Source organism: Xiphophorus maculatus, chromosome 19 (genome assembly GCF_002775205.1).
Source record: "Xiphophorus maculatus strain JP 163 A chromosome 19, X_maculatus-5.0-male, whole genome shotgun sequence".
Lineage (NCBI taxonomy): Eukaryota > Metazoa > Chordata > Actinopteri > Cyprinodontiformes > Poeciliidae > Xiphophorus > Xiphophorus maculatus.
In genome coordinates, this window is record NC_036461.1 from 13,193 (window position 1) to 37,435 (window position 24,243).

The 24,243-nt window shown below is 43.7% G+C and overlaps 1 protein-coding gene across 1 annotated transcript in view; it reads left to right on the plus strand.

The window, feature by feature from the left end:
- LOC111612256 overlaps positions 1-20,550 on the plus strand; it is a 33,733-nt gene extending 13,183 nt beyond the window's left edge. The window contains exons 37-71 of the mRNA XM_023352898.1: positions 21-111; positions 209-329; positions 460-641; positions 4,469-4,624; positions 4,706-4,839; positions 4,920-5,053; positions 5,135-5,229; positions 5,357-6,439; positions 6,929-7,140; positions 7,279-7,364; positions 10,354-10,481; positions 10,660-10,785; positions 10,883-11,073; positions 11,153-11,244; positions 11,939-12,069; positions 12,205-12,329; positions 12,434-12,560; positions 14,191-14,403; positions 14,547-14,717; positions 15,140-15,286; positions 16,036-16,085; positions 16,171-16,303; positions 16,431-16,513; positions 16,611-16,737; positions 16,886-17,076; positions 17,354-17,444; positions 17,542-17,662; positions 17,793-17,974; positions 18,441-18,596; positions 18,678-18,811; positions 18,892-19,025; positions 19,104-19,198; positions 19,388-19,583; positions 19,954-20,007; positions 20,106-20,550. Coding sequence (XP_023208666.1) covers positions 21-111; positions 209-329; positions 460-641; positions 4,469-4,624; positions 4,706-4,839; positions 4,920-5,053; positions 5,135-5,229; positions 5,357-6,439; positions 6,929-7,140; positions 7,279-7,364; positions 10,354-10,481; positions 10,660-10,785; positions 10,883-11,073; positions 11,153-11,244; positions 11,939-12,069; positions 12,205-12,329; positions 12,434-12,560; positions 14,191-14,403; positions 14,547-14,717; positions 15,140-15,286; positions 16,036-16,085; positions 16,171-16,303; positions 16,431-16,513; positions 16,611-16,737; positions 16,886-17,076; positions 17,354-17,444; positions 17,542-17,662; positions 17,793-17,974; positions 18,441-18,596; positions 18,678-18,811; positions 18,892-19,025; positions 19,104-19,198; positions 19,388-19,583; positions 19,954-20,007; positions 20,106-20,209 — 5,596 coding nt within the window. The 3' untranslated portion in view covers positions 20,210-20,550. The remainder of the gene's footprint in view (positions 1-20; positions 112-208; positions 330-459; positions 642-4,468; positions 4,625-4,705; positions 4,840-4,919; positions 5,054-5,134; positions 5,230-5,356; positions 6,440-6,928; positions 7,141-7,278; positions 7,365-10,353; positions 10,482-10,659; positions 10,786-10,882; positions 11,074-11,152; positions 11,245-11,938; positions 12,070-12,204; positions 12,330-12,433; positions 12,561-14,190; positions 14,404-14,546; positions 14,718-15,139; positions 15,287-16,035; positions 16,086-16,170; positions 16,304-16,430; positions 16,514-16,610; positions 16,738-16,885; positions 17,077-17,353; positions 17,445-17,541; positions 17,663-17,792; positions 17,975-18,440; positions 18,597-18,677; positions 18,812-18,891; positions 19,026-19,103; positions 19,199-19,387; positions 19,584-19,953; positions 20,008-20,105) is intronic.
- The last annotated feature ends 3,693 nt before the right edge of the window (positions 20,551-24,243 follow it).

Below are 24,243 nucleotides of genomic sequence, written 5' to 3' on the forward strand. Positions count from 1 at the left end.
TTGCACAAACCTTTTTTCAGAGCTGTAAACAGCTGGGACCAACAGACACTAGAGGGGCTGGGAACACTTCCTTTGTATTTAACAAGAAACATCTGGACACATTTCACAGCTGTAAGTCTGATGACGTTAAGATGCGACATTAAGTCACCTAACAACAACTCATTTGTCTTTGCATGAAAGAACTGTCATATTATCTCTACTTTGTCAGGCAACACAGAAAAGATTCCTTAAGGGTTTCATGCCTGACCTAAGGATACAAAAAACACAGAAGTGGAAGCTCAAGAACCTGTTTTCACAGCTCACCCCTCCAGCAGCAAAACGAGAAGCAGGTAAACCCTTTTAAAAGCAGCTACTGAAGCCAAAGCTGCAAGATTTCCTAAATGACTAAAGGTTGAGTTATTTAAGTGGAATAAATTAGTTGCAAACCAATCCCAACTCGTTTTCTCAAACTTTTAAAAGGATGCAGTGAGAGGAACATCACCCAGGTGACCGTCAGTGACCCTTCCTTCCCCTTTGGCTACAATCAGCTGCAGTTTCAACTCTGCCTGGACGTTCCCATTCTGAAAGACAACCTCTACTCCATCTGCCAGAAAGTGGATGATGATGGTTATAAAAGGATCATCCTCAATAAACTCAACCAGGTGACATGGGAATATCTGTTACTTTTTAAAGAGAATCAAAGTGTTTTGGTGGTAAAATCCAAGTGCTTTTTTATGGTTTTCACAGCTGCTTTTAATCCAACCTCCTCCTCTTACAGTAAAAACACTTTCCCAGAGTTTAGTGTAGTTGTTGGTTTCTCCGGAAGCTTTTAAATGTGCCAGATATGTACATATTCATGTGCATGTGTGAGTTTGCCTGTGTGTGCCTGCCAGATCCACCGGGTGGCGGACCCTGATAAAGAGGGTTGCTAACTAAAAGCGGTTGCCAACGACTGGACTGAGCTCAAACTGATTTGTACATTTTCAAAAATAAGTGCAAACTCTCACTCATCACATCCATCCATCCATCTTCTTCCGCTTATCCGTGGTCGGGTGGGGGTAGCAGCTTCAGAAGGGAGGCCCAGACTTCCCTCTCCCCAGCCACTTCTTCTAGCTCTTCCGGGGGAATCCCGAGGCGTTCCCAGGTCAGCCGAGAGACATAGTCCCTCCAGCGTGTCCTGGGTCTTCCCCGGGGCCTCCTCCCGGTGGGACGTGCCCGGAACACCTCACCAGGGAGGCGTCCAGGAGGCATCCTGACCAGATGCCCGAGCCACCTCAACTGGCTCCTCTCGATGTGAAGGAGCAGCGGCTCTACTCTGAGTCCCTCCCGGATGACTGAGCTTCTCACCCTATCTCTAAGGGAGAGCCCAGCCACCCTACGGAGAAAACCCATTTCGGCCGCTTGTATCCGCGATCTCGTTCTTTCGGTCACGACCCAAAGCTCATGACCATAGATGAGGGTGGGAACGTAGATCGACTGGTAAATCGAGAGCTTCGCTTTTTGGCTCAGCTCTCTCTTCACCACGACGGACCGGTACAACGCCCGCTTAACGGCAGACGCTGCGCCAATCCGCCTGTCGATCTCCCGCTCCCTTCTTCCCCCATTCGTGAACAAGATCCCGAGATACTTAAACTCCTCCACTTGGGGCAGGACACCCCCCCTGACCCGGAGAAGGCACTCTACCCTTTTCCGGCTCAAGACCATGGCCTCGGATTTGGAGGCACTGATCCTCATCCCGGCCGCTTCACACTCGGCTGCGAACGCTCCAGCGAGAGCTGCAGATCACGATCTGATGAAGCCAAAAGGACCACATCGTCTGCGAAAAGCAGAGATGAGATCCTAAGGCCACCAAATCGGATCCCCTCAACACCTTGGCTGCGCCTAGAAATTCTGTCCATGAAAATAATGAACAGAATCGGTGACAAAGGGCAGCCCTGGCGGAGTCCAACTCTCACCGGAAACGAGCCCGACTTACTGCCGGCAATGCGGACCAGACTCTGACACCGGTCATACAGGGACCTGACAGCCCGTATCAAAGGGCCCGGTACCCCATACTCCCGGAGAACCCCCCACAGGGCTCCCCGAGGGACACGGTCGAACGCCTTCTCCAAGTCCACAAAACACATGTAGACCGGTTGGGCGAACTCCCAGAACCCTCCAGGACCCTGCTGAGGGTGTAGAGCTGGTCCAGTGTTCCACAACCAGGACAAAAACCACACTGCTCTTCCTGAATCCGAGGTTCGACTATCCGACTGACCCTCCTCTCCAGGACCCCTGAATAGACCTTGCCAGGGAGGCTTAAGAGTGTGACCCCTCTATAATTGGAGCACACCCTCCGGTCCCCCTTTTTGAACAGGGGGACCACCACCCCAGTCTGCCAATCCAGGGGAACTGCCCCCGATGTCCATGTGATATTGCAGAGTCGCGTCAGCCAGCACAACCCTACAACATCCAGAACCTTAAGGAACTCCGGGCGGATCTCATCCACCCCCGGGGCCTTGCTACCGAGGAGCTTCTTAACCACCTCGGCGACCTCGTCCCCAGAGAGTGGAGAGCCCAACCCAGAGTCCCCAGGCTCAGCTTCCCCAATGGAAGGCATGTTGGTGGGATTGAGGAGGTCTTCGAAGTACTCTGCCCACCGGCCCACAACGTCCCGAGTAGAGGTCAGCAGCACACCATCCCCACTATAAACAGTGTTGGTGCTGTACTGCTTCCCCCCCTGAGACGCCGGATGGTGGACCAGAATCGCCTCGAAGCCATACGGAAGTCTTTCACAATGGCCTCTCCAAACTCCTCCCACGCCCGAGTTTTTGCCTCAGCAACCACCCGCATGCCGCTTCGCCCGCCGGTACCCATCAGTTGCTTCCGGAGTCCCACAGGCCAAAAAGGCCCGATAGGACTCCTTCTTCAGCCTGACGGCATCCCTCACTGAAGGTGTCCACCAACGGGTTCGAGGGCTGCTGCCGCGACAGGCACCGACAACCTTGCGGCCACAGCTCCGATCAGCCGCCTCGACAATGGAGGCATGGAACACGGTCCACTCAGACTCCATGTCCCCCACCTCCCCCGGGACGTGTTCGAAGTTTTGCCGGAGATGGGAGTTACAGCTCCGTCTCATAGGGGATTCCGCCAGACGTTCCCAGCAGACCCTCACAACACGTTTGGGCCTGCCAGGTCTGACCGGCTTCCTCCCCCACCACCGGAGCCAACTCACCACCAGGTAGTGGTCAGTGGACAGCTCCGCACCTCTTTTCACCCGAGTGTCAAAGACATACGGCTGCAGATCCGATGAAACGATGACAAAGTCGATCATCGAACTGCGGCCTAGGGTGTCCTGGTGCCAAGTGCACATATGAACACCCTTATGCTTGAACATGGTGTTCGTTATGGACAATCCATGACGAGCACAGAAGTCCAACAACAGAACACCGCTCGAGTTCAGATCGGTGGGGCCGTTCCTCCCAGCCACGCCCCTCCAGGTCTCACTGTCATTGCCCACGTGAGCGTTGAAGTCCCCCAGCAGAACAAGGGAGTCCCCAGGAGGAGCACTCTCCAGTACCCCCTCTAAGGACTCCAAAAAGGGTGGGTAATCTGAACTGCCGTTCGGCCCGTAAGCACAAATGACAGTCAGGACCCGTCCCCCCACCCATAGGCGGAGGGAGGCTACCCTCTCGTTCACCGGGGTAAACCTCAACGTACAGGTGCCGAGATGGGGAGCAACAAGTATGCCCACTCCTGCCTGACACCTCTCACCTTGGGCAACTCCAGAGTGGTAGTATGTCCAGCCCCTCTAAAGGAAACTGGTTCCAGAACCAGAGCCATGCGTCGAGGTGAGACCGACTATTTCTAGCCGAAACCTCTCGACCTCACACACTAGCTCCAGCTCCTTCCCCACCAGAGAGGTGACATTCCACGTCCCAAGAGCTTCTGCAGCCGAGGATCGGACCGCCAGGGTCCCCTCCCTTGGCCGCCACCCATCACACACTGCACCCGACCCCTTTGGCCCCTCTCACGGGTGGTGGGCCCAGGGGAGGGGGGGCCCATGTTTCCTCTTATGGCTGAGCCCGGCCGGGCTCCATGGGTGAAAGCCCGGCCACCAGGCGCTCGCCATCGTACCCCCCCCTCAAGGCCTGGCTCCAGAGTGGGGCCCCGGTGACCTGCGTCCGGGCGAGGGAACACGAAGTCCAATGTTCTTATCCATCATTGGGGTCTTCGGGCTGCGCTTTGTCTGGTCCCTCACCTAGGACCTGTCTGCCTTGGGTGACCCTACCAGGGGCATGAAGCCCCAGACAGCATAGCTCCTAGGATCATTCGGGCACTCAAACCCCTCCACCACGATAAGGTGGCAGCCCAAGGAGAGGCCAGCACTCATCACAAATAAGTTTAAAAGCAGAATTTGATGTACTTCATTTTCAAAGACGATGATAACGCATGTAATGTCAGATTTTGGTGTTTGTTCAACACAGTTTGTCTCAATCTGTCTCTCCAGGCATTCCCATCTGGAGTTCCTGATCAGGAAGTACAGATGCTTGCTTCAGTCTCTCGCTCAGCAACACTTGATGACATCTCTAAGTGGAACATCACTGAACTGGATACCTTGGCAGCTCTGATGAAACCTGAAGATGGAACATGGGAGACGGCACAGGTACAGCAGACCGTAGACATTACCAAAACTTTCATTTGACTGGAGTTTGGTAACTTGACTTTTTCTTCATGATACATTTAGAGCAAAGCAATCATCACCAAGTACCTGAATACCTCTGGAAATTCACTGGGCAGCAGTGAACTGAACATTATTGACTCCAACCTGTGCTCACTGGACACCAGCACGTTACAGACCATCACAGCAGACAGTATCAGGTTGGTGTCAGCGTGGATATAACCAACATATCCACTGTGGTCGTTAAAGTAAAACTGAATGCCTCTGTATCTGTTGTCAGAAATACCAAGCGTCTAGATGTGGCATCATGTTCAACTGAGCAGAAGAGAGTCCTCTACGAGATCAGCAACACCTCCTTCAGCGTCCATCGTGATAATCCGATTAACTTTTTTAACCTGGTTAAAGGCTATCTAGGTGAGATTACATACTCACTATTATCTAATTATCCAAATAAGAATTGCTTTTTAATTTTGTCATTCATTTCTTTTTTGAAAGGTGGAGCATCTCTGGTTGATATAATATCTTTGTCAAAACAAAATATAAGCATGGATGTGAAAACCTTCATGAAACTAAACATCAGTGTTATAACTGTAAGTATAAACAAGAAAGAACTAGCATTAGGTGAATTCTTTGGACAATAATAAATGTTCTCTTCTGAAAAATATAATTTAACTGCAAAAAATATTTTTTTCAACATTTAATTTTCTAAACATGCAGGATTTAACTGTTTCCAACGTCCAGAAACTCATGGGGGAACATTTACCGGACCTAAAGTTGTTTGAGAACGACACTGTGATTCAGATGTGGGTAAACTTGCAACAACAGTCGGATCTAGACAGAATGGGTATTGGTCTATCTACCAACAGCACGATCCCTCCAACTACAATGTCCACCCAGGAAACTAGTTTAACAAGTACTGGAACTGCAACTGGAACACGTTCTGACACACAAACAAAAACATCCCTAACCACTTCTGACATACCAGCACTTACTACCACATACAGTTCAGCCATTCATACTGTAAGCAGCTCATGGAGGACAACTAACACTGTAACCGATGCTGGAACATCAACAGGTAATTCTGTGGCTACTGTTGGAACAACAACCGTGAGTGCTGAGTCTCCTCCTTTCACAACAAGAGCAAAAGTTTCAAGTAGTACTGGAACTTCAACACAAGATGCTGGAACAATCACAATGTTAGAAACAACTGTTGGAACGAGTTCCTTGATATCAAACCCTAAACCTGAAACAAGTGCTAGAACTTCAACAGGAAATGCTTTGGCCAGTGCTATGACAACAGTAGACTCCGAAAACAGTGTTCTCACAGCAACAACAAACTTAGCAAGTGCTGCAACATCATCATCAACAGGTGGTCCAACTGATTCTTTGACATCTTCAGATTCTGAATCTACCACTAGCACAACAATGCCTTTTCCTACAACCAGTTCTGGAACAATGATGCCAATAGGTACAACTACGAGTGGGACGTCAACAACAACTGCAGCCACAGGAAGTGAGACTCAGACCACTCTCACAATCAGTGCTACCACAACAACAAAACAAACTTTAACCAGTACAGAACTATCAAACACTGCAACCAGCCCTGTTACCCCAGAGCCTCCAACTGAAGGCAAGAGCAGTACAACATCAACACCAGATGCCAAAACAACCTCTGAGACAGCAACGGCAGATGTTTCACTTGGTACACCAACAAAAAGCCTCACTGACTCTGAAACGCCAACCTTAGGTACCAGTAACAGTCCTGGGTCAGCATTATCATCTCCTGGCACTACTACTGTGGTAAGAACTTGAACCTCAATAGAGGATATCATTTTGTCTCTTCTATTTTTGTGTCTGCCTGTTGTGATGTTCTAACATGCCAGCCTTTTAATGATCTACTTGTGAGCTTTCTCTTCTCCAGGGCACTTTTACATCTCAGTCTGACAAAAAAAAATTGGCTTTAGTTTCAGTTTGGATTCAACATTTTCAACCAGTGTAATATTCTTTTGCAGAGATGTACAACTTGCTCTGGGTTTTCTAACCTCAGCCTTGCACATTTAATATCTTGCACTTTTTATTCTTTAACACCAACTTATACATAACAATCTACATCTACAAGAAGAAAAGCAAACTTTTAGCACATAAATCTCAAGAATTGTAAAATGTATGATGTGTAGGTTTTTAATCTGTTTTCTAAAAATGCATCGTCTCTGGCTGTACCATCCTGATGTTCACTAAACCAATTCATTCACACCTCTTTTTTCCTCCTAAAACTGAATTTCCCCACAGACCCAGTCTTCCAACTACACACAGAACCTGACATTGGCCTTTCTTGAGGCTGTGCTGGATAAAAATTTCTCCATGTCGGCTGTTAGTGATGAGGATTTCCTGCTATGGCTTAGGCTGCAACTCAGACCTTTGCTGGTCAATCTCTCTCCAGCTATGGTTATTCACCTCTTTGGTATTGTGAAAAACAGGAGCTGCAACAGCAGCCAAGAGATGTAAGTATCTATTCAATACATTTATGAAATTACAGTAGATATAAAAATATTACAAAATGGCTCCATCTTTTAGGCAATACATTGTATAATGTGATATTGATTATTGGTTTAAATTAGTAACTGATCATTTCCATTCAGGATTTCAGTGCTTGAAACTGTGCAGATGACACTCAGCGACGAAACCAAGGCAGAGATCTACAAAAATATGATCCTCTTCCTCCAAGGTAGAAAATAATGCTTACAACAAAAGAAAAGAAGCTTATTCTCTCTTTGACATTTCTTGGTTGCTTTAGTACATTTTTAACATCAGTCTAAACATCTTAAAAACAGTACATTTCTCAGGACATTTAGTTGAAATGGTAAACTATGATTATCTGTAAAAACACAAAATCTTACCCAATATTTGTGGTCTAGTTTCTAGTGCTAATATCTTAGCACACTTAAAATAAGAAAACTAACTTACAGTTAACTTTTCAGCAAGATATAGGAGCTCGTTTGAAGTCAATCATACCATAATATTGATAAAAATGTAATGGAGTGAAATAATCTGCCATTCACGACATTTTCCCATAAACTAAAATGTCTTATTCCACTGGCAGATTATTAGGCCTTCGCAGCGCTTCGCTGCTCAGGCCTATTGTAATCATAGTGTTATGTTTCTTTCAAAACCCCCTCCTCTGTGACCTTACTTCATCGCACAGATATGAAAATCGGTACACTTGTAGAGCTCCCCAAGACGCACAGAGAATTCAATTCACGTCATAGTGCAAGTCAAACAGGAAGTAGGCCATTTTGGATTGAAGCTCTAATTTTCAAGCCCTTTTGGAAGTTTATAGCCTTCGCATTTGATCGAACTCCTCCTAGGGATTTCGATCGATCGGCTACTGCGAACGGTCTCTATCTGACCCCTTTGACCTGATCAACATGAAACTGTGTTCAGAGACAGAAGACATGGATTTCAACCCTGACCAGTTTCAGTGGAGCAGGTGTGCGTGGCGGTGTGGCGAAGTGACATGTAACGCTGTTGCCATACATTTGGCTCTAAATTCCAGTTTCAAGCTGAGCTCCATCAACCTTACTGGGATGAATCCTTATCTGCACTGACAGGAATCCACAACAATCTTTGGTGGGCGTGGCCTAATTTCTCTACAGCGCCCCCTAGAATATTTTAAATGATCAGCCCCAAGCCATGCTTTATCCCAGAGTTATGAACCTTGGTACACATGTGTATCTTGTCAGAACGTACAAAAAAACCTCTCTTGGAGCCATGGTCCATTCCCAACAGGAAGTCGGCCATTTTGGATGAAAACCGCCATTTTCTCTTTTTTATCGACATCGTATCTGACCAAACTTGTCTTACAGCATTTGACATACACACTCACTCAGCACAGTCTTGAGGCATAGTAGGTCAAAAAGTATCAAAGGATTTCTCATACATCAAAGCATGTGGGCGTGGCTAAGTGTCAAACTTTGACTATTTGCCATGAAACATCAAGGTTCAATAACTTCCACATGCAAGGTCACAGCTGCATCAGACTTTCTATGTCTCATTACAGACCAGTCCTCATCACATTTACTTGGTCAATTGATATCACCTTAGCCCCGCCCCCTTCCAACAGGAAGTCACCTGTTTTTTCTGCTGGATCTCTTACTTTTACTCTTTGATTCATATAGGCTTAAACCTGTGCCAAGTGACATAAATGACATGATGATGGATTCTGTCAACACTGGCTGCTGGCTGAACCGTGTGGGCGTGGCCGAATGGCCAATTTCAGTCCCTCGCCGTTTGCATGCGATTGTCTCAAAATTATACATTCATAATCGGATTTGCACCAAACTTTTTAAAACTGATTTTTGTCAGCCTGTAAAGAGCCCAATAGCATTAAATTGTCATTTGACTCCACTGCGCCCTCTAGGTTAATCAATCGGGTATATCCCCTTGCTGCATCAGCCGATCTGCACCAGATTTTTCGTGCGTCGTCAGGGAGCACTGGCGAATGCATCGGGTGGACGGTGGATGGGTGCGGGAACTGGGTGAGGCCTCTGCGGCTGGCGGGCGGGCGGTGTCGCCGGAACCCCCACGGTCGCCATGAGGTCGGAGCAGCGCTGAGCTGCGAGGGCCGTTCGAGGCTGCTTGCAACTTTAATTTTACTTATAGCTCATATCTTTTCATCAATATTAAGGAACTGACTTAAAACAAGCTCCCATTACTTGCTGAAAAGTTACTTGTAAGTTAGATTTGTTTTATTTTGAGTGTACTGACATATTTGTACTAGAAGCTAGATCAAAAATAGATTTTTGGTTTTTGCAGTGTGGATTTTCTGCAGAATTCCCAAATCCATCTCCTGAAATAAAGACAGATCAATTAACATATCAATGCTCTCAGAGACACAGCTCCAGGAATTCTGGTTTTTGAATAAACTATTCAATATGTTTAATGTCACTGTGAAATTTGTACTCTAAAATGTTTCTGATTGAAACTACAAAAAAATCTAAATAACAAGAAGGAAACATGCAGATTTTCTCAAGAACAATTATCCTTGTGCTCCTTGTTATAAAGTGACAATAGTCTTTTGCAGCAGCATAGCAATATCTCATGCATAACAGGCAGGATATGATGCACAACCATCACCCTAATCTTTAGCTCTACCCCCCAGATACTCAATCAGATTTCAGTCAGGTCTCTGACTGGGTTGCTTCTAGATCTTAAAATGATTTCTAGTTGGGAGAAACATGTTAGTAAAATTAAAGTAGAACTTTAAACCTAAATCTGCTAGGGGTACAAACGATTTTCAGTGTAGTTGATTGAAAACTTCCAAGAGGTGTTTCAGCAGTAATACTTTTGTAGATTAAAAAGTATCACTTTTTCAAGCTCAAATAACAAATGGAACATCAGTCCAGTTGTGTATGACTACCCATGTTGTTTATTATTGTGGTGCTACTGTCCTTTAGTCTCTAGTAGCTTGAGAGGGAAAAGAGCAGATGGTCCGACATTGGGATGCAAACCTGGGATAGCTGCTTTAGAAGAAGCAACTGGGTGTGATTTGCTGAAGCTGATGAAAGTCATGAAAACTTGACATCTTTAAGAATTTCAGCTTAATTCTACAAAAAAATGCCCCAAAGCAACCACAGCAGAAATAAAACTGAAAAGTCTTTTCTGTCCACCGATGTCTTGTTTGTACCCAGAATAAGATGCTTTACTTTGCAACACAGATCAAACGCCACTAAAGTGTTACAGTGGTGGAAGCTTCTACATCTTCCTGAAGAACAACTTCCTCAGCTTTGGCTTTCCTGATGTCCCGTCATTCATCTCTCTTCTTCCACCAACACGCAAATCAGAGGTACAGCTAAATATCTGAATATGAACAACATTTATACACACAGATAAAAGGGAACGGATAGAAAGGAGATTTTTGGGGCAATTTTGTTTATACATACTTCTATATTAGGAATCCAAAAATGGACTCATTCACGTAATCGAGCTAAATTAACTTAAAAAGTGTTTTCTTCTGTTTTCAGCTCCTAAATACCATTAGCACCTCAGAACTGCGTCAGTTCCTCATTCAGCCTGGCGCAATCAGTAACAGTTCAGGCATCTGCATCATCTTCAGCAACTACAACAACACTCCTTCCTTCCTAGAAAACGTATGTCCTCATCTCAAATTTAAATGTGTAGTAACATCTATGGGTGAATCTGGTTGTGTTCTCCTCACTGTTTAATATTTCTGTACAACACCTGCAGGAGGACGTCCCAGATGATGTGAGGAGGATCATCCTTCCCTGTGTTTGGCCTTTGGCTCTGAGCAGCAACAGAAGATCTGAGGTTGATCTGTGGTTTAACGTACGTTTGAGGAACTATCTGAGGTTCCTCACCAAGGATCTCATCAGCTTCAACAAAGTGCAGAATGCCTCGTGTCTCACCTTCCAAAAACTGTGAGTCAGTGTCTCATGTTGTCATAACATTGACAAAAGGTCCCCATGTAACCACATTTCATTGCTTCCTGTTCCACAGGGTGTCTTTCATGGGAAAGAACTTCACCTTCACCAGTTCAGACTTTGGACAGCCAGATGTGTACACCACCATCAGAAGCTACCTTGGTGCTGGTGAGATTTGGAGAAAAATGTGACACGAGATAGACGTCTTAAGTCTCTTTTACACTTTAAGAATATATTTTTGATTAATTGGTGTTGTTACATCCCCAAGTCTAGGGGTAGAGGAGGGGAAAGTAACAAATGACCCGGGTATGAAGAGGCAAAACCAGGAGGCTGTAGTTAATGTTTTATTTAAAAATAAGCCAGGTAGAATCTTGAAAAACCTGAGGAAAAAATGAGAGTGTAAATAACAAAATCCAGGGTTTCTAATAAGACACAATCCTCCAACAATCTAACCTGGGAGAGACCAGGAACCTGGTGTCTTCATAAACACTCATGCCCCACTCATCTACTAGCCTGGAAAAAGAGAATAAGTGCACACACTTCCCTCAAACCACCACAAAGCTGCAGCACACATGCTACCCAGTTGGCCAAGAGGCCCTGAGATCAGTTCCCACCAGCTTTATACTTCATGAGGCAGAGTGGAACCAGCTGCGACTGCTTAAGTTGCAAGAACTCAGCAGCAACCTGGAATTGACAAACACAGATGCAGTCACCACAGCATGTAACAGTGTTTATGCATTCAGACAGTAATAAGTCCATGAAAAGTTTGATTTTTGGAAACGGATAGAAAACATCTATTACATTTTAATGACATTAGTGAAGTCTGCTGCCTAAAACACTGAAAATCCCTGTTTTTCCTCAGAATCTGTGGCCAGATGCTACAACGCCACAGACCCAGATCTGAACTCCACCTCCTGGTTTGTCAACTACATCGGCAGCTTTGTGATATTTATCACTCTGGATGATTTCAAAAACTTTGTCAACACCTCTCAGGTATTTCTGCAAACTTTCAAATCGGAACCTACCAACAAACAAAATCAGAATTTTACAAACTTGACCTGTGTGATCCAGCAGGTTTCGTCTGAATGTCTCTGACCTGTTTTGTGTTTTGCTCATCTATTTTTGAAGCTGATTGTGTTCTTGGAGGATAAAGCTAATCTGGAGCTCTTTAACAACGCAGCGATCCCACAAGATGTAACAGACTACTACATCTTGCAGCTTTATGAGTTCTACCCATCCTTTGGACTCATGATGTAACTATCCACCAGTTTGAAAAGGAAACATTATTATTACAAGAAAGTAATAAGTTTTATTCATTTTGCTAAAATCATCCTTCAACATGTCACCTTTCATTCAGGCTCCCAGGCTCTTTACTCTGCTCGCCTGACATCCCAAGCTCCTTATTTACTTCTCTTAGTGAGAACGATACGATGGCCATCTTGGACAAGCTGAAGACATTCTGCAACAGCACAGAGAATCCTGAGGTACCAGATGAAAACGTCACAGAGGTTCTGCTCAGTGACCGTCTGTATGACCTGTAGCAACATGCTTTTCTCTTTATTTCATTCAAGATTTCTCTTTTTTTGTCACACAGAAATCATTTGATTGCACTGATGGGTTTAAATGCAGGAAAACAAGATAAAAGCAAATATTGTCTATACAGTGGACCCCTGTTAATGGCGGGGGTTAGGAACCACTGCTGTCTGCTGAAATCCACCAGTACTTCTGACCCCATTAAAAATGGTTTTAACTGATTATTTCAGTAGCTCAAGCCCTTCCTGTCCATCCATTGTATATCCCCACAGTTCAGTTTATGTATCCAATAGTTATTGGGCAAAAGGTGGGGTCACAAATCACCAGTCCGTCACAGGGCAACACAGATACAGTGCAAGATCACTTATGTCTCTCAGGCCTTTATGATCTGTTTTCTGCGTTAACCTGGAAAGATCTTACCACTCCATTCCAATTTTCACGACAATCCTCCTCACATCACTTCAGTGACCAGTTTAGGCCCCAGGACAAGTGTTTCATTGTGCAGCCTGTGCAGACACCAAATATACCCTAATATGCATTAATACTCACAGTGGAAACCATCTTAGCACTACAGCTGAAGCTAATATCCATGCACTTCCTTATCTACGCCCTTGGGGGTTTAGCCAATCAGCGCCAAGGAGAATTCACGGCACTTTTACATTAAGTGCTTTGCAAATCCCAGCCAATAGCATGTCAACTAGCATTGCATCTAGGTATTTCAGCTTCCTAAGCTGCATTTTATATCAAATATGTCAGGATAAGCTGTTGAATAAGTCAGCAAATAGGCTCATTTTCCATGAATAATTTGATGAATTTGCACATTTTTAAGCACAAAGAGGCAGTATCCACTGACCAACGCCTACTGAGCTTTGTTTTCAGTCACCGATGCAACTTGCTATAGAATTCCCTTTTGTTGCCCGGCTCAGAAGACTGCAACAAGAAACTGGGAGGACACGAAAACAAGAACCATTTTAAGCCCTTCAGAGAAAATTATTGATAAAAATGATTGTCTGGGGTAATGGGCAGCAGCCCAACAACCGCTACACCAGCGCGTGCTCCCTCGGCCTGGTCCTCTGTCTGGTGCAGATCTCGCTCGGCCATGGAGTGGACGGCCCACACAGGTCTCAGCCTCTGCTCCCACACCGGGTCAAGCGACTGCCGCACCCCACGCCGTCTGGCCCCTGCCCCGGCTCCGGCTCCGGATCTCATCTGCCATGATGAGAGGAACGGGCGTTCCATAAATACGATCCAGGTGGACACATGATCATAAGAGCCTCCCACAATTTGAAGACCTTAATTAAAAGAAAATTAACCGGCCACATTGCAACACAGCAGGGAGCCATCACACCGTTCTATAAATCTGGGTTCATTTAAACCCAGCAGGTTCAGATGTGTTGATCTGCTCACAAATGATCATTTATACAAAGACTGTATACAAAGATGGTAGAATTCTTAAAAATATGAAAATGTCACAAAAAACAGTTATATTTATTTAATATATGATGAACTGTTGTGATGTAGAGGGATGTTTGACCAGAAATTTAGTTCACAGCCATTAATGATGCATGTTTTATTAAACAGAGATCTGCAGCTCTGGCGTCCAACATCAAGGTCTTCACAGCGCAAACGTTTGAAGACCTTGGAAATGCGTCTTCTGGCCTGACAAACAGCCAGATCCTGTCTGTGTCGTCTGAGGTGCTGGTTTTGTCTTTGTCCATCCTGAGCTCAGTGAACACCTGGGGACAGGACCAGGCCAGCAACATCATCCACCGCATCACCTCCTCAAGCTTTCAGGTACAAACCCGACAATATACATAATAATCACGTCTTTTATCCATGAAGTGTAAACTAAATATAGCTCGACAGATTAGAAAGTTGCCTGCAATCAGCTTCCAGTTCACTGATCATGTTTTTAATGGGTGGAATATGACTGACAGATCAACAGTGCAGCCTCTCTGGAGTCTCTGGGGACTCTTATCATTGGAGTTCCTTCAAAGTCAATCAACAATATCTCAGCTTCTGAAGTACTCAGTGCGTCCAAGAACCCAACGCTTGTTTCCAACATGCTGGAAGCCCCGAAGGTTGTCCAGGAGGCTTTTGTCAAAAAGGTAAAAAGATGAGACTTCTATCTTAACTTCATTCATGATCATCTATTCAGAGCATCGTGTGAATAAAACAAGACAAATCTGCCACTTAGTTCCTAGTTGGGATTGGGAACCTATTTGTGTAGAAAATACAGATATTTCAATATGTATGTTTGATTTTAATCTTTATTTATAAATGAAAGACACACAATGAAACATCGACTGAAAGTTGTGCATCAACTATACAAGTTGCAGCGACTAAAATGTTCCACGTGTAGCTTTTCAGACTGATGCAGTTAAAACACGTAACAGTTCTACTCATTAGACTTAAAAACAAGCTTTGTTATAGTGTCCAAACAGTGAAAAGACTCAAGAACTGGTAGAACTTTTTCTCTTGCTTACTGCTGAGTGAATGCATAATCTAATGCATGTAAACCTCCATCCAGATCATTTCTGTGGACTCCAGTCCAGCCAAAGTGGTGGAGAACGTCCCTGATGCCTTAGCAACGGAGATCCCACCCTCCCTGCTGCTGTTTCCTGAGGGAACAGCCAACATCACTGCGATAAACAAGAAGATGTGGACCGCAGATCAGGTCAGTGTTTCCTGTTTAATGCAGAATGGATAATAGCGTGAAGTAGATCCAGGCTGTCAGTGGATTAACTTTGAAACACGCGCAATCTCCCAAAAGCTAAATTAGTAAAAAAGAGTTTGACAAGCTATATTAAATATGCAAAGGTAACGCAAAAGTTGAAAATATGTCCACTTGGAGACTTCTACTGATGTGTAAATGTGTCCAATATTTTTCTTAGAAATGTAAAGGAACATTTTTTCATGCTACCTGAACACATGCAGAAGGTTTATGTGAGGAACTAAGTACAGCAAAGCATCGTTCTAAAAATATCTAACATGGACCATAATCAATCTATCCAGGCACTGGCTACAGCTGCTTTACAATTTTAACCTTTTAAAACAATGCAAACAAATCTACAGTCAAGTCTGTACTTCCTATTTCTTAATGTTTCAGAACAATATAAAATCAAAGTAATCTTATGAATGAAAATTATTCTTTGTTTACCACTGATGAAAGTAAAAAAAAACAACATTATATGCACTTTTAAATAATTTTTTATTATGATTCAAGTGTGCCAGAAAAAAACAAGATGTTTGTAAGAAAGTATAAATTGTAATCTTATAGTTCTCGGTATTTAATTTCATTGGCTTGTAGTTTTTGTTCAGACAACAGTTTAACGCCAAGCTAACCTGAATTTACTCCTTTGCTTTTCAAATTTAGAAAGCAGAAGTTCAACTAACATCTTAATGTCTTTTTTCTGTGTTTTTCAGGCCACCATGTTTTTTGCGACGCTGGCTGAGGCAGATTTTGACACTGAGCAGTAAGTGAACAAACCTGCCAACCCTGGTATTTATTGTGAATCTTTGAATATCTCCGGTGTAATCTTTCTTGCCTTTTCTCCAAAGACTTTCTCCATTTGTGCTGCAAGGCTTCACATGCGGCACGGTTAAGAAAATGAGTAAAGCCCAAATCAGTCAGTTGATCCACGCCTGCAGGCCGAGGAAAGGCAGGGCTAAGGTGGAGCTGAAGGAACCTCAGGTAAGATCTGGAGCAACACTAACAAGTCACTTCATGGGAAGCAGCGAACCGTGTCTACTCTACATTAAACGTTATAGTCCACACATTTGAATCAATTAATTCAACCTTCTCACACTGTGACCTCCAGCTGACCTGCATGTACAACCTGATCCGTGACGACCTCTCTCAGAACTTCACAGATTATCCTCCAGACATGCTTCTCTACTTGGAGTGAGTCTCTCTCCACCTAATTATTGTAACTATTGTGCCAGCTGTTTGAAAGTTATCTGATCACTAATATCTTTTTTACAACAATCCCCACCAACAGCTCCAAAAATGTCCAGAAAGCAAACTGCAGGTCCTACTTTTCTGCCCTGGGTGCCGCAGACTTTTCTGTGGCCTCCAGCATCTTGAACAAGGGCCCACAGAAGTTCAGGGAAGCTAGAGACTGCTTGGTGAGAGCCAATAAAAAAGAGAATCAATAGACAAAGAGCCTATCTGCAGCATGCATCAAAGCACACATTACACATGTGCCTCAAATTATTCTTCTACAGCAGAGTAATGGAACGTATTCACTGATTTGAACGTTTTTCACTGTTTCAGGGGATCAGTGGCGACAGCCTGAGCAGAGACAATGTGGAGGTCCTGGGGAACATGGTCTGCACTCTGGATAGATCCGACATTGAGAATTCAGATCCTCTCATCCTGGAAAACCTCAAAGCCTGCAAAGACCTCTCTGCCAGCCAGGTGGCTGCTATGGAAACACTGCTGCTGTCTGGGAAAACACAATACGGGTACTAAAGAAATTAATCCAGTCATTTAGTCTGCAGGGAAAAATCACTCAGCTTCTGTTGTCCTGCATTTTAATATAAATCGAGATAAAGTGGGCTCTTTATTCACATCTAACATACTTGGATGTTACATTATCTGCTAAAATAATCAGATAGACTTAGATGGATTTCACAGCAACATACCAGGCAACAATTGATCACTTGCTTGTTGTCTGAATGATGATTTATGTATATTTAAATATTTGTTAGATGTGTCATATTTGCACAAACCTTTTTTCAGAGCTGTAAACAGCTGGGACCAACAGACACTAGAGGGGCTGGGAACACTTCCTTTGTATTTAACAAGAAACATCTGGACACATTTCACAGCTGTAAGTCTGATGACGTTAAGATGCGACATTAAGTCACCTAACAACAACTCATTTGTCTTTGCATGAAAGAACTGTCATATTATCTCTACTTTGTCAGGCAACACAGAAAAGATTCCTTAAGGGTTTCATGCCTGACCTAAGGATACAAAAAACACAGAAGTGGAAGCTCAAGAACCTGTTTTCACAGCTCACCCCTCCAGCAGCAAAACGAGAAGCAGGTAAACCCTTTTAAAAGCAGCTACTGAAGCCAAAGCTGCAAGATTTCCTAAATGACTAAAGGTTGAGTTATTTAAGTGGAATAAATTAGTTGCAAACCAATCCCAACTCGTTTTCTCAAACTTTTAAAAGGATGCAGTGAGAGGAACATCACCCAGGTGACCGTCAGTGACCCTTCCTTCCCCTTTGGCTACAATCAGCTGCAGTTTCAACTCTGCCTGGACGTTCCCATTCTGAAAGACAACCTCTACTCCATCTGCCAGAAAGTGGATGATGATGGTTATAAAAGGATCATCCTCAATAAACTCAACCAGGTGACATGGGAATATCTGTTACTTTTTAAAGAGAATCAAAGTGTTTTGGTGGTAAAATCCAAGTGCTTTTTTATGGTTTTCACAGCTGCTTTTAATCCAACCTCCTCCTCTTACAGTAAAAACACTTTCCCAGAGTTTAGTGTAGTTGTTGGTTTCTCCGGAAGCTTTTAAATGTGCCAGATATGTACATATTCATGTGCATGTGTGAGTTTGCCTGTGTGTGCCTGCCAGATCCACCGGGTGGCGGACCCTGATAAAGAGGGTTGCTAACTAAAAGCGGTTGCCAACGACTGGACTGAGCTCAAACTGATTTGTACATTTTCAAAAATAAGTGCAAACTCTCACTCATCACAAATAAGTTTAAAAGCAGAATTCGATGTACTTCATTTTCAAAGACGATGATAACGCATGTAATGTCAGATTTTGGTGTTTGTTCATCACAGTTTGTCTCAATCTGTCTCTCCAGGCATTCCCATCTGGAGTTCCTGATCAGGAAGTACAGATGCTTGCTTCAGTCTCTCGCTCAGCAACACTTGATGACATCTCTAAGTGGAACATCACTGAACTGGATACCTTGGCAGCTCTGATGAAACCTGAAGATGGAACATGGGACACGGCACAGGTACAGCAGACCGTAGACATTACCAAAACTTTCATTTGACTGGAATTTGGTAACTTGACTTTTTCTTCATGATACATTTAGAGCAAAGCAATCATCACCAAGTACCTGAATACCTCTGGAAATTCACTGGGCAGCAGTGAACTGAACATTATTGACTCCAACCTGTGCTCACTGGACACCAGCACGTTACAGACCATCACAGCAGACAGTATCAGGTTGGTGTCAGCGTGGATATAACCAACATATCCACTGTGGTCGTTAAAGTAAAACTGAATGCCTCTGTATCTGTTGTCAGAAATACCAAGCGTCTAGATGTGGCATCATGTTCAACTGAGCAGAAGAGAGTCCTCTACGAGATCAGCAACACCTCCTACAGCGTCCATCGTGATAATCCGATTAACTTTTTTAACCTGGTTAAAGGCTATCTAGGTGAGCATGCCTGGTAACTGCCTAACTGTACAACTAAGGACCCTTCAGTAAGGTAACCTTCCTATTTCTGGTCGGTAGGTGGAGCACCTCAAGCAGATATTGCAGCGTTATCAAGACAGAACATCAGCATGGATGTCAACACTTTCAGGAGTTTGGATATAAATGTGATAACTGTAAGTTTACATGTGAAACAAACGATACCAGAAAACTGTGTGAGAAGTTTCTGTGGATGGAAAGTCAGTTTAGTGGCCAAAGCTACAAAACAAATCTCAACCTAGTGCATTTACTTACAGTAACTGCGTGGTCCTGAAAATTAAAGATCCTCAAAGAAATCTTCCTGTGTTTGTTTTTTTCCGACACAGAATCTGACTGTGGCCAACGTCCAAGGTCTGATGGGTGAAAACCTACGAGATCTCAAGCTGTTTGAGAATGATATTGTGGTTCAGACCTGGGTGAACCTACAGCTACAGTCTGACCTGGACACACTAGGTTTGAATCTAATCACCACTAGGGCAGACCCAACAGTACCAACCGCTACAAACAGCACTGAGCCACAAGGTAAAACTATCACCTTTCTCTTTAAAAATGGTCCAGGTTGGAATCAACAACAGTGCGGTGACGGTGTGTTTACATCTGAAATTCAGATGAACTACTGCCTAAAATGAAAAAATATTTGGCCATCAGCAGTGTGTTTTCTGTACTGAACAGTTTTCATTTGTAACTGTTGGAGCTTTGTGAGCTAAAAGATAAATTAGACATCTTACGGATCTTATGTGATTAAATAACAATTCTAATGAACCATCTTGTTTCATTTAAGTGTCTGCAGTAACGTGTTCATGGTGTGGTGCCAAAGGTCTTCTGTTGTAGTTTTACTGTTTACAGCCACTAGGGGGTGCCACTGTCTAACAAACTTAATTCTTTGTTTTAGGAAACAGAAACAGTTCAAGTACAACCCCGGCCAGTACAGCAATATCATCCCAATGTGAGCATACTTTACTTACATTAACTCCTTTCTAAATATTCAGCAGCAGAGTTTAAATCAGAAATGTTGTAAATGGACTGTGTTTGTTTGATTTACAGCTGCAACCACCAGTGGTGTCCTGGAGTTCACAAAATCACCAGTCTCTGTTCTCCTGACTGCTCTGCTCACAGCTGCTCTACGAATAATCCTACAACCAGCCTAATTATTGCACTGCTGCAATAACTCAGGCAATGCTTTCATACAGCCTACAGTTATTATCACTATTAGCTCTATTATTTACTCACATGTACAAAAAATACTTCATCTCACCTTTTCGATGTCTTTATTAGCATCATGAAACTAATCTAAGAAGAATCATTTAAATCTTTACATAACTAGTTGATGGAAATTAGGGGAAAATTAAAAAGAACATTCATATAAAGTGCTAAATCATGATACAATTAATTGCATTGGTTTTTATCCTTCCAGATGTAATTCTTTTCTTCCTGTACTTTGTCCTGTACTTTAAACATTATCTAAATAAATAAATGCACATTAACATAAGTATGATGCTTCTGTGTTTTTAATGGTAAACATGTCAGGTATCTGACACGTTTTTATTGTACATCAACTTCAACAAGTAAGTAGCATGAAACTACTTTTCATGTAAAGTATCCATCATAAAATCCTTAAAGACCAAACGAACTCCACCACCACCAGCTCAGGACACTGGAGGGAATTTTCATGGAAGAATATTGTTAGGTTTTTTATAACCCCCAAAAGAACATTTTCTCAGACCGGAAGAGCTGAGTCTGGGCAATGTTGGAGACGATGTAACAATATAATGGCTGACAACTTTCATATTTTCTGGGACTGCCCATTGATTTATCCCTATTGGCTAAAGGTGGCCAAAGAGATAAAAGTAATTCTTGGTTTTGAAATAGAGCACAATTTTAAAATTATATATTTAAGTTATTTACCAACTGAACTCAACACTCAAGATAAGTACCTTCTGAAAATACTACTGATAGCAGGAAAGAAAGCAATAACAAGAAAGTGGCTTAGTGGGAGCCCACCGACATTGTGTGACTGGTCAGCCACTGTAGAAGAAATACGTGAAATGGAAATGCTTACCTTCTCCATAAGACTCCAGGAAAACAAAATTCAAAAATATTGGTCAAAATGGTTAACTTATAGGAATGCTAAAGCAAGTTGAGTATCATTAATTAATTATTCGGGGTGGTAATTGAGGTTTGGCGCTGTAAAGTTTTGCAGGACTTGGTAACTATACAAAAAAACTCTCTCCTGTTTGACTCTTCATGGATCTCTACATACATTGTAACCTGTTCACCTGAATTCTGTCTGTAATTAGGCCCGAGCAGCAAAGCGCTGCGAAGGCCTATTGTATCTGTACTGTTTCTTATTATTACGATTCTTCCCACCTCTTCGCGCGGGGCTTTATCATATTCAAAAACTCACCAAACTTGGCGGTCGCGAGTAGAAAATTTAAAAATTTTGAATTTTAAGGTTGTCGCAAAAATCGCAAAAAAAAATTGCTCAATGGCGGCAACTAGCAATTTTCTGTTGACACAATGGTATGAACATACTTCATCGTAGAGACATGAAATTTGGTACACTTGTAGAGCTCACCAAAAGACTCAGAACTTACATTTAATGTTATAAGCCAACTATCACAGGAAGTCGGCCATTTTGTATTGAAGGTCCCATTTTTGACCTCGATTTTGACGTTTACAGCCTTTGCATTTGATCGAACTCCTCCTAGGGATTTCGATTGATCGGCTTCAAACTTGGTCAGTCTGATCATAAGGCATGTTTGATTTAAAGTTATCAAAACGGTGACTGTATGAGCTTGCTGAAGGGGGGCTACCAGGGGTCAAAGTTCACCTACTCGCCATGAAACACGAAACTCTTATATTTCCTATACAAAAACACATAGAGGGACCAAACGTTCAGTGATTGATCGTCATCGGGTGTCCTACAATACCCTATGGTCAAATGATGACATCGCTTAGGCCACGCCTCCTGAGAACAGGAAGTGTCATCTTTTACTGTGAACGGTCGCTATATTAGCCCTTTGACCTAATCAACATGAAACTGTGTCCAGAGACAGAAGACATGTTGGTGTGTTGTGGATTCCAACCCCGACCGGCTGCGATGAAGCAGGTGGGCGTGGCGGCGTTGCGAACGCCTTCGAAATTCGTTTGGCTCTGAATTCCACAGTTTCGGGGTGAGCTGCTCCAAACTCACTAGGATGGATCCTTATCCACCCGCCAACAGGAATCCATAGCGAAATTTGGTGGGCGTGGCCTAATTTCTCTACATCGCCCCCTAGAATATTTTAAAAAATCAGCCCCAAGCCATGCTTTAACTTAGAATTACGAAACTTGGTACACATGTGTATCTTGTCAGGACGTACAAAAAAGTCTCCTGGAGCCATGCTCTAAACCCAACAGGAAGTCGGCCATTTTGGATTGAAGTTCGAATTTTGACTCTGATTTTGACGTTTTCAGCCTTTGCATTTGATCGAACTCCTCCTAGGGATTTCGATTGATCGGCTTCAAACTCGGTCAGTCTGATCATAAGGCATGTCCAATTCAAAGTTATCAAAATGGTGAGATTTGAGCAGGTGGAAGGGGGGTTAGCAGGGCTCAAAGTTCCCCTGTGATCGACTGTGTAATATGTAATTACAAAGGGGATCCTTGTCATGTGTAGGGCAATGCTGCCCTCTGGTGTTGAATTACTTAAATAATGAAATGTTTTCAGTAATTCAACACCAGAGGGCAGCATTGCCCTACGAATAACTAAGTTGAATTTTGAAATACACAGGAAAAAATTAAAAAATTTGTATTTCTAACACAAAAACTCACAAAGACACCAAACTTTCAGTTATTGATCATCATCGGGTGTCCAATTATATCCAATGGTCAAATGATGACATCACTTAGGCCACGCCCCCTGACAACAGGAAGTCTCATATTTTACTGTGAACGGTCAATAGCTTCTGCACCAAACTTGGCATGAGTGATCCTGCTGGGAAGCCTAAAAATTCTATGTCGTCATATTATGACGTCATCTAAGCCCCGCCCCCTCACAACGGGAAGTGCTGTTTTTTTCTTTGGAAAGCTCCGTTTATGGCTCTCTTGACCTAATCAAGATGATTCGGATGATGAGCTCTGTCAATGCTCGCTTCTGGCTGAACCGTGTGGGCGTGGCCAAATGGCGAATATCAGTGCCTCGTCATATGCATATGTTTGGCTCTAATTCACACATAGATCATTCGATTGGCGCCAAACTGGATATGTATGACATTTGTTCATCTCTAAAGAGCCCAACGAGTTTGAGATGTAATTCGACTCCACTGCGCCCCCTATGTTAATACATCGGCTGTATCTCCTCGATGCATCGACCGATCTGCACCAGATTTTTTGACAGTCGTCGTGGAGCGCCGCCGAACGCATTCACGCGTATCGCCTGGTGGACGGGCGTGGAAAATGTGCGACAGCTTCTGCGGCAGCTGGCGGGCGGCGGTGCTGGAAACTGCGGCAGAGCTTCTGCGGTGGCGAGCGGGCTGCGGCTCTGGAAACTGTGCGAGAGCTTCTGCGGTGGCTGGAACCCCCGCGGTGGCCAATAGGCCGGAGCGGCGCTTGCTGCGAGGGCCGCCCGAGGCTGCTTGCAGCTTTAATTATTAGGCCCGAGCAGCAAAGCGCTGCGAAGGCCTATTGTATCTGTACTGTTTCTTATTATTATGATTCTTCCCACCTCTTCGCGTGCCTTTTTGGGGGCTTTATCATATTCAAAAACTCACCAAACTTGGCGGTCGCGACTAGAAAATTTTAAAATTTTGAATTTTAAGGTTGTCGCAAAAATCACAAAAAAAATTGCTCAACGGCGGCAACTAGCAATTTTCTGTTGACACAATGGTATGCACGTACTTTATCGTAGAGACATGAAATTTGGTACACTTGTAGAGCTCACCAAAAGACTCAGAACTTACATTTAATGTTATAAGCCAACTATCACAGGAAGTCGGCCATTTTGTATTGAAAGTCCATTTTTGACCTCGATTTTGACGTTTACAGCCTTCGTATTTGATCGAACTCCTCCTAGGGATTTCGATTGATCGGCTTCAAACCCGGTCAGTCTGATCATAAGGCATGTTTGATTTAAAGTTATCAAAACGGTGACTGTATGAGCTTGCTGAAGTGGGGTTACCAGGGGTCAAAGTTCACCTACTCG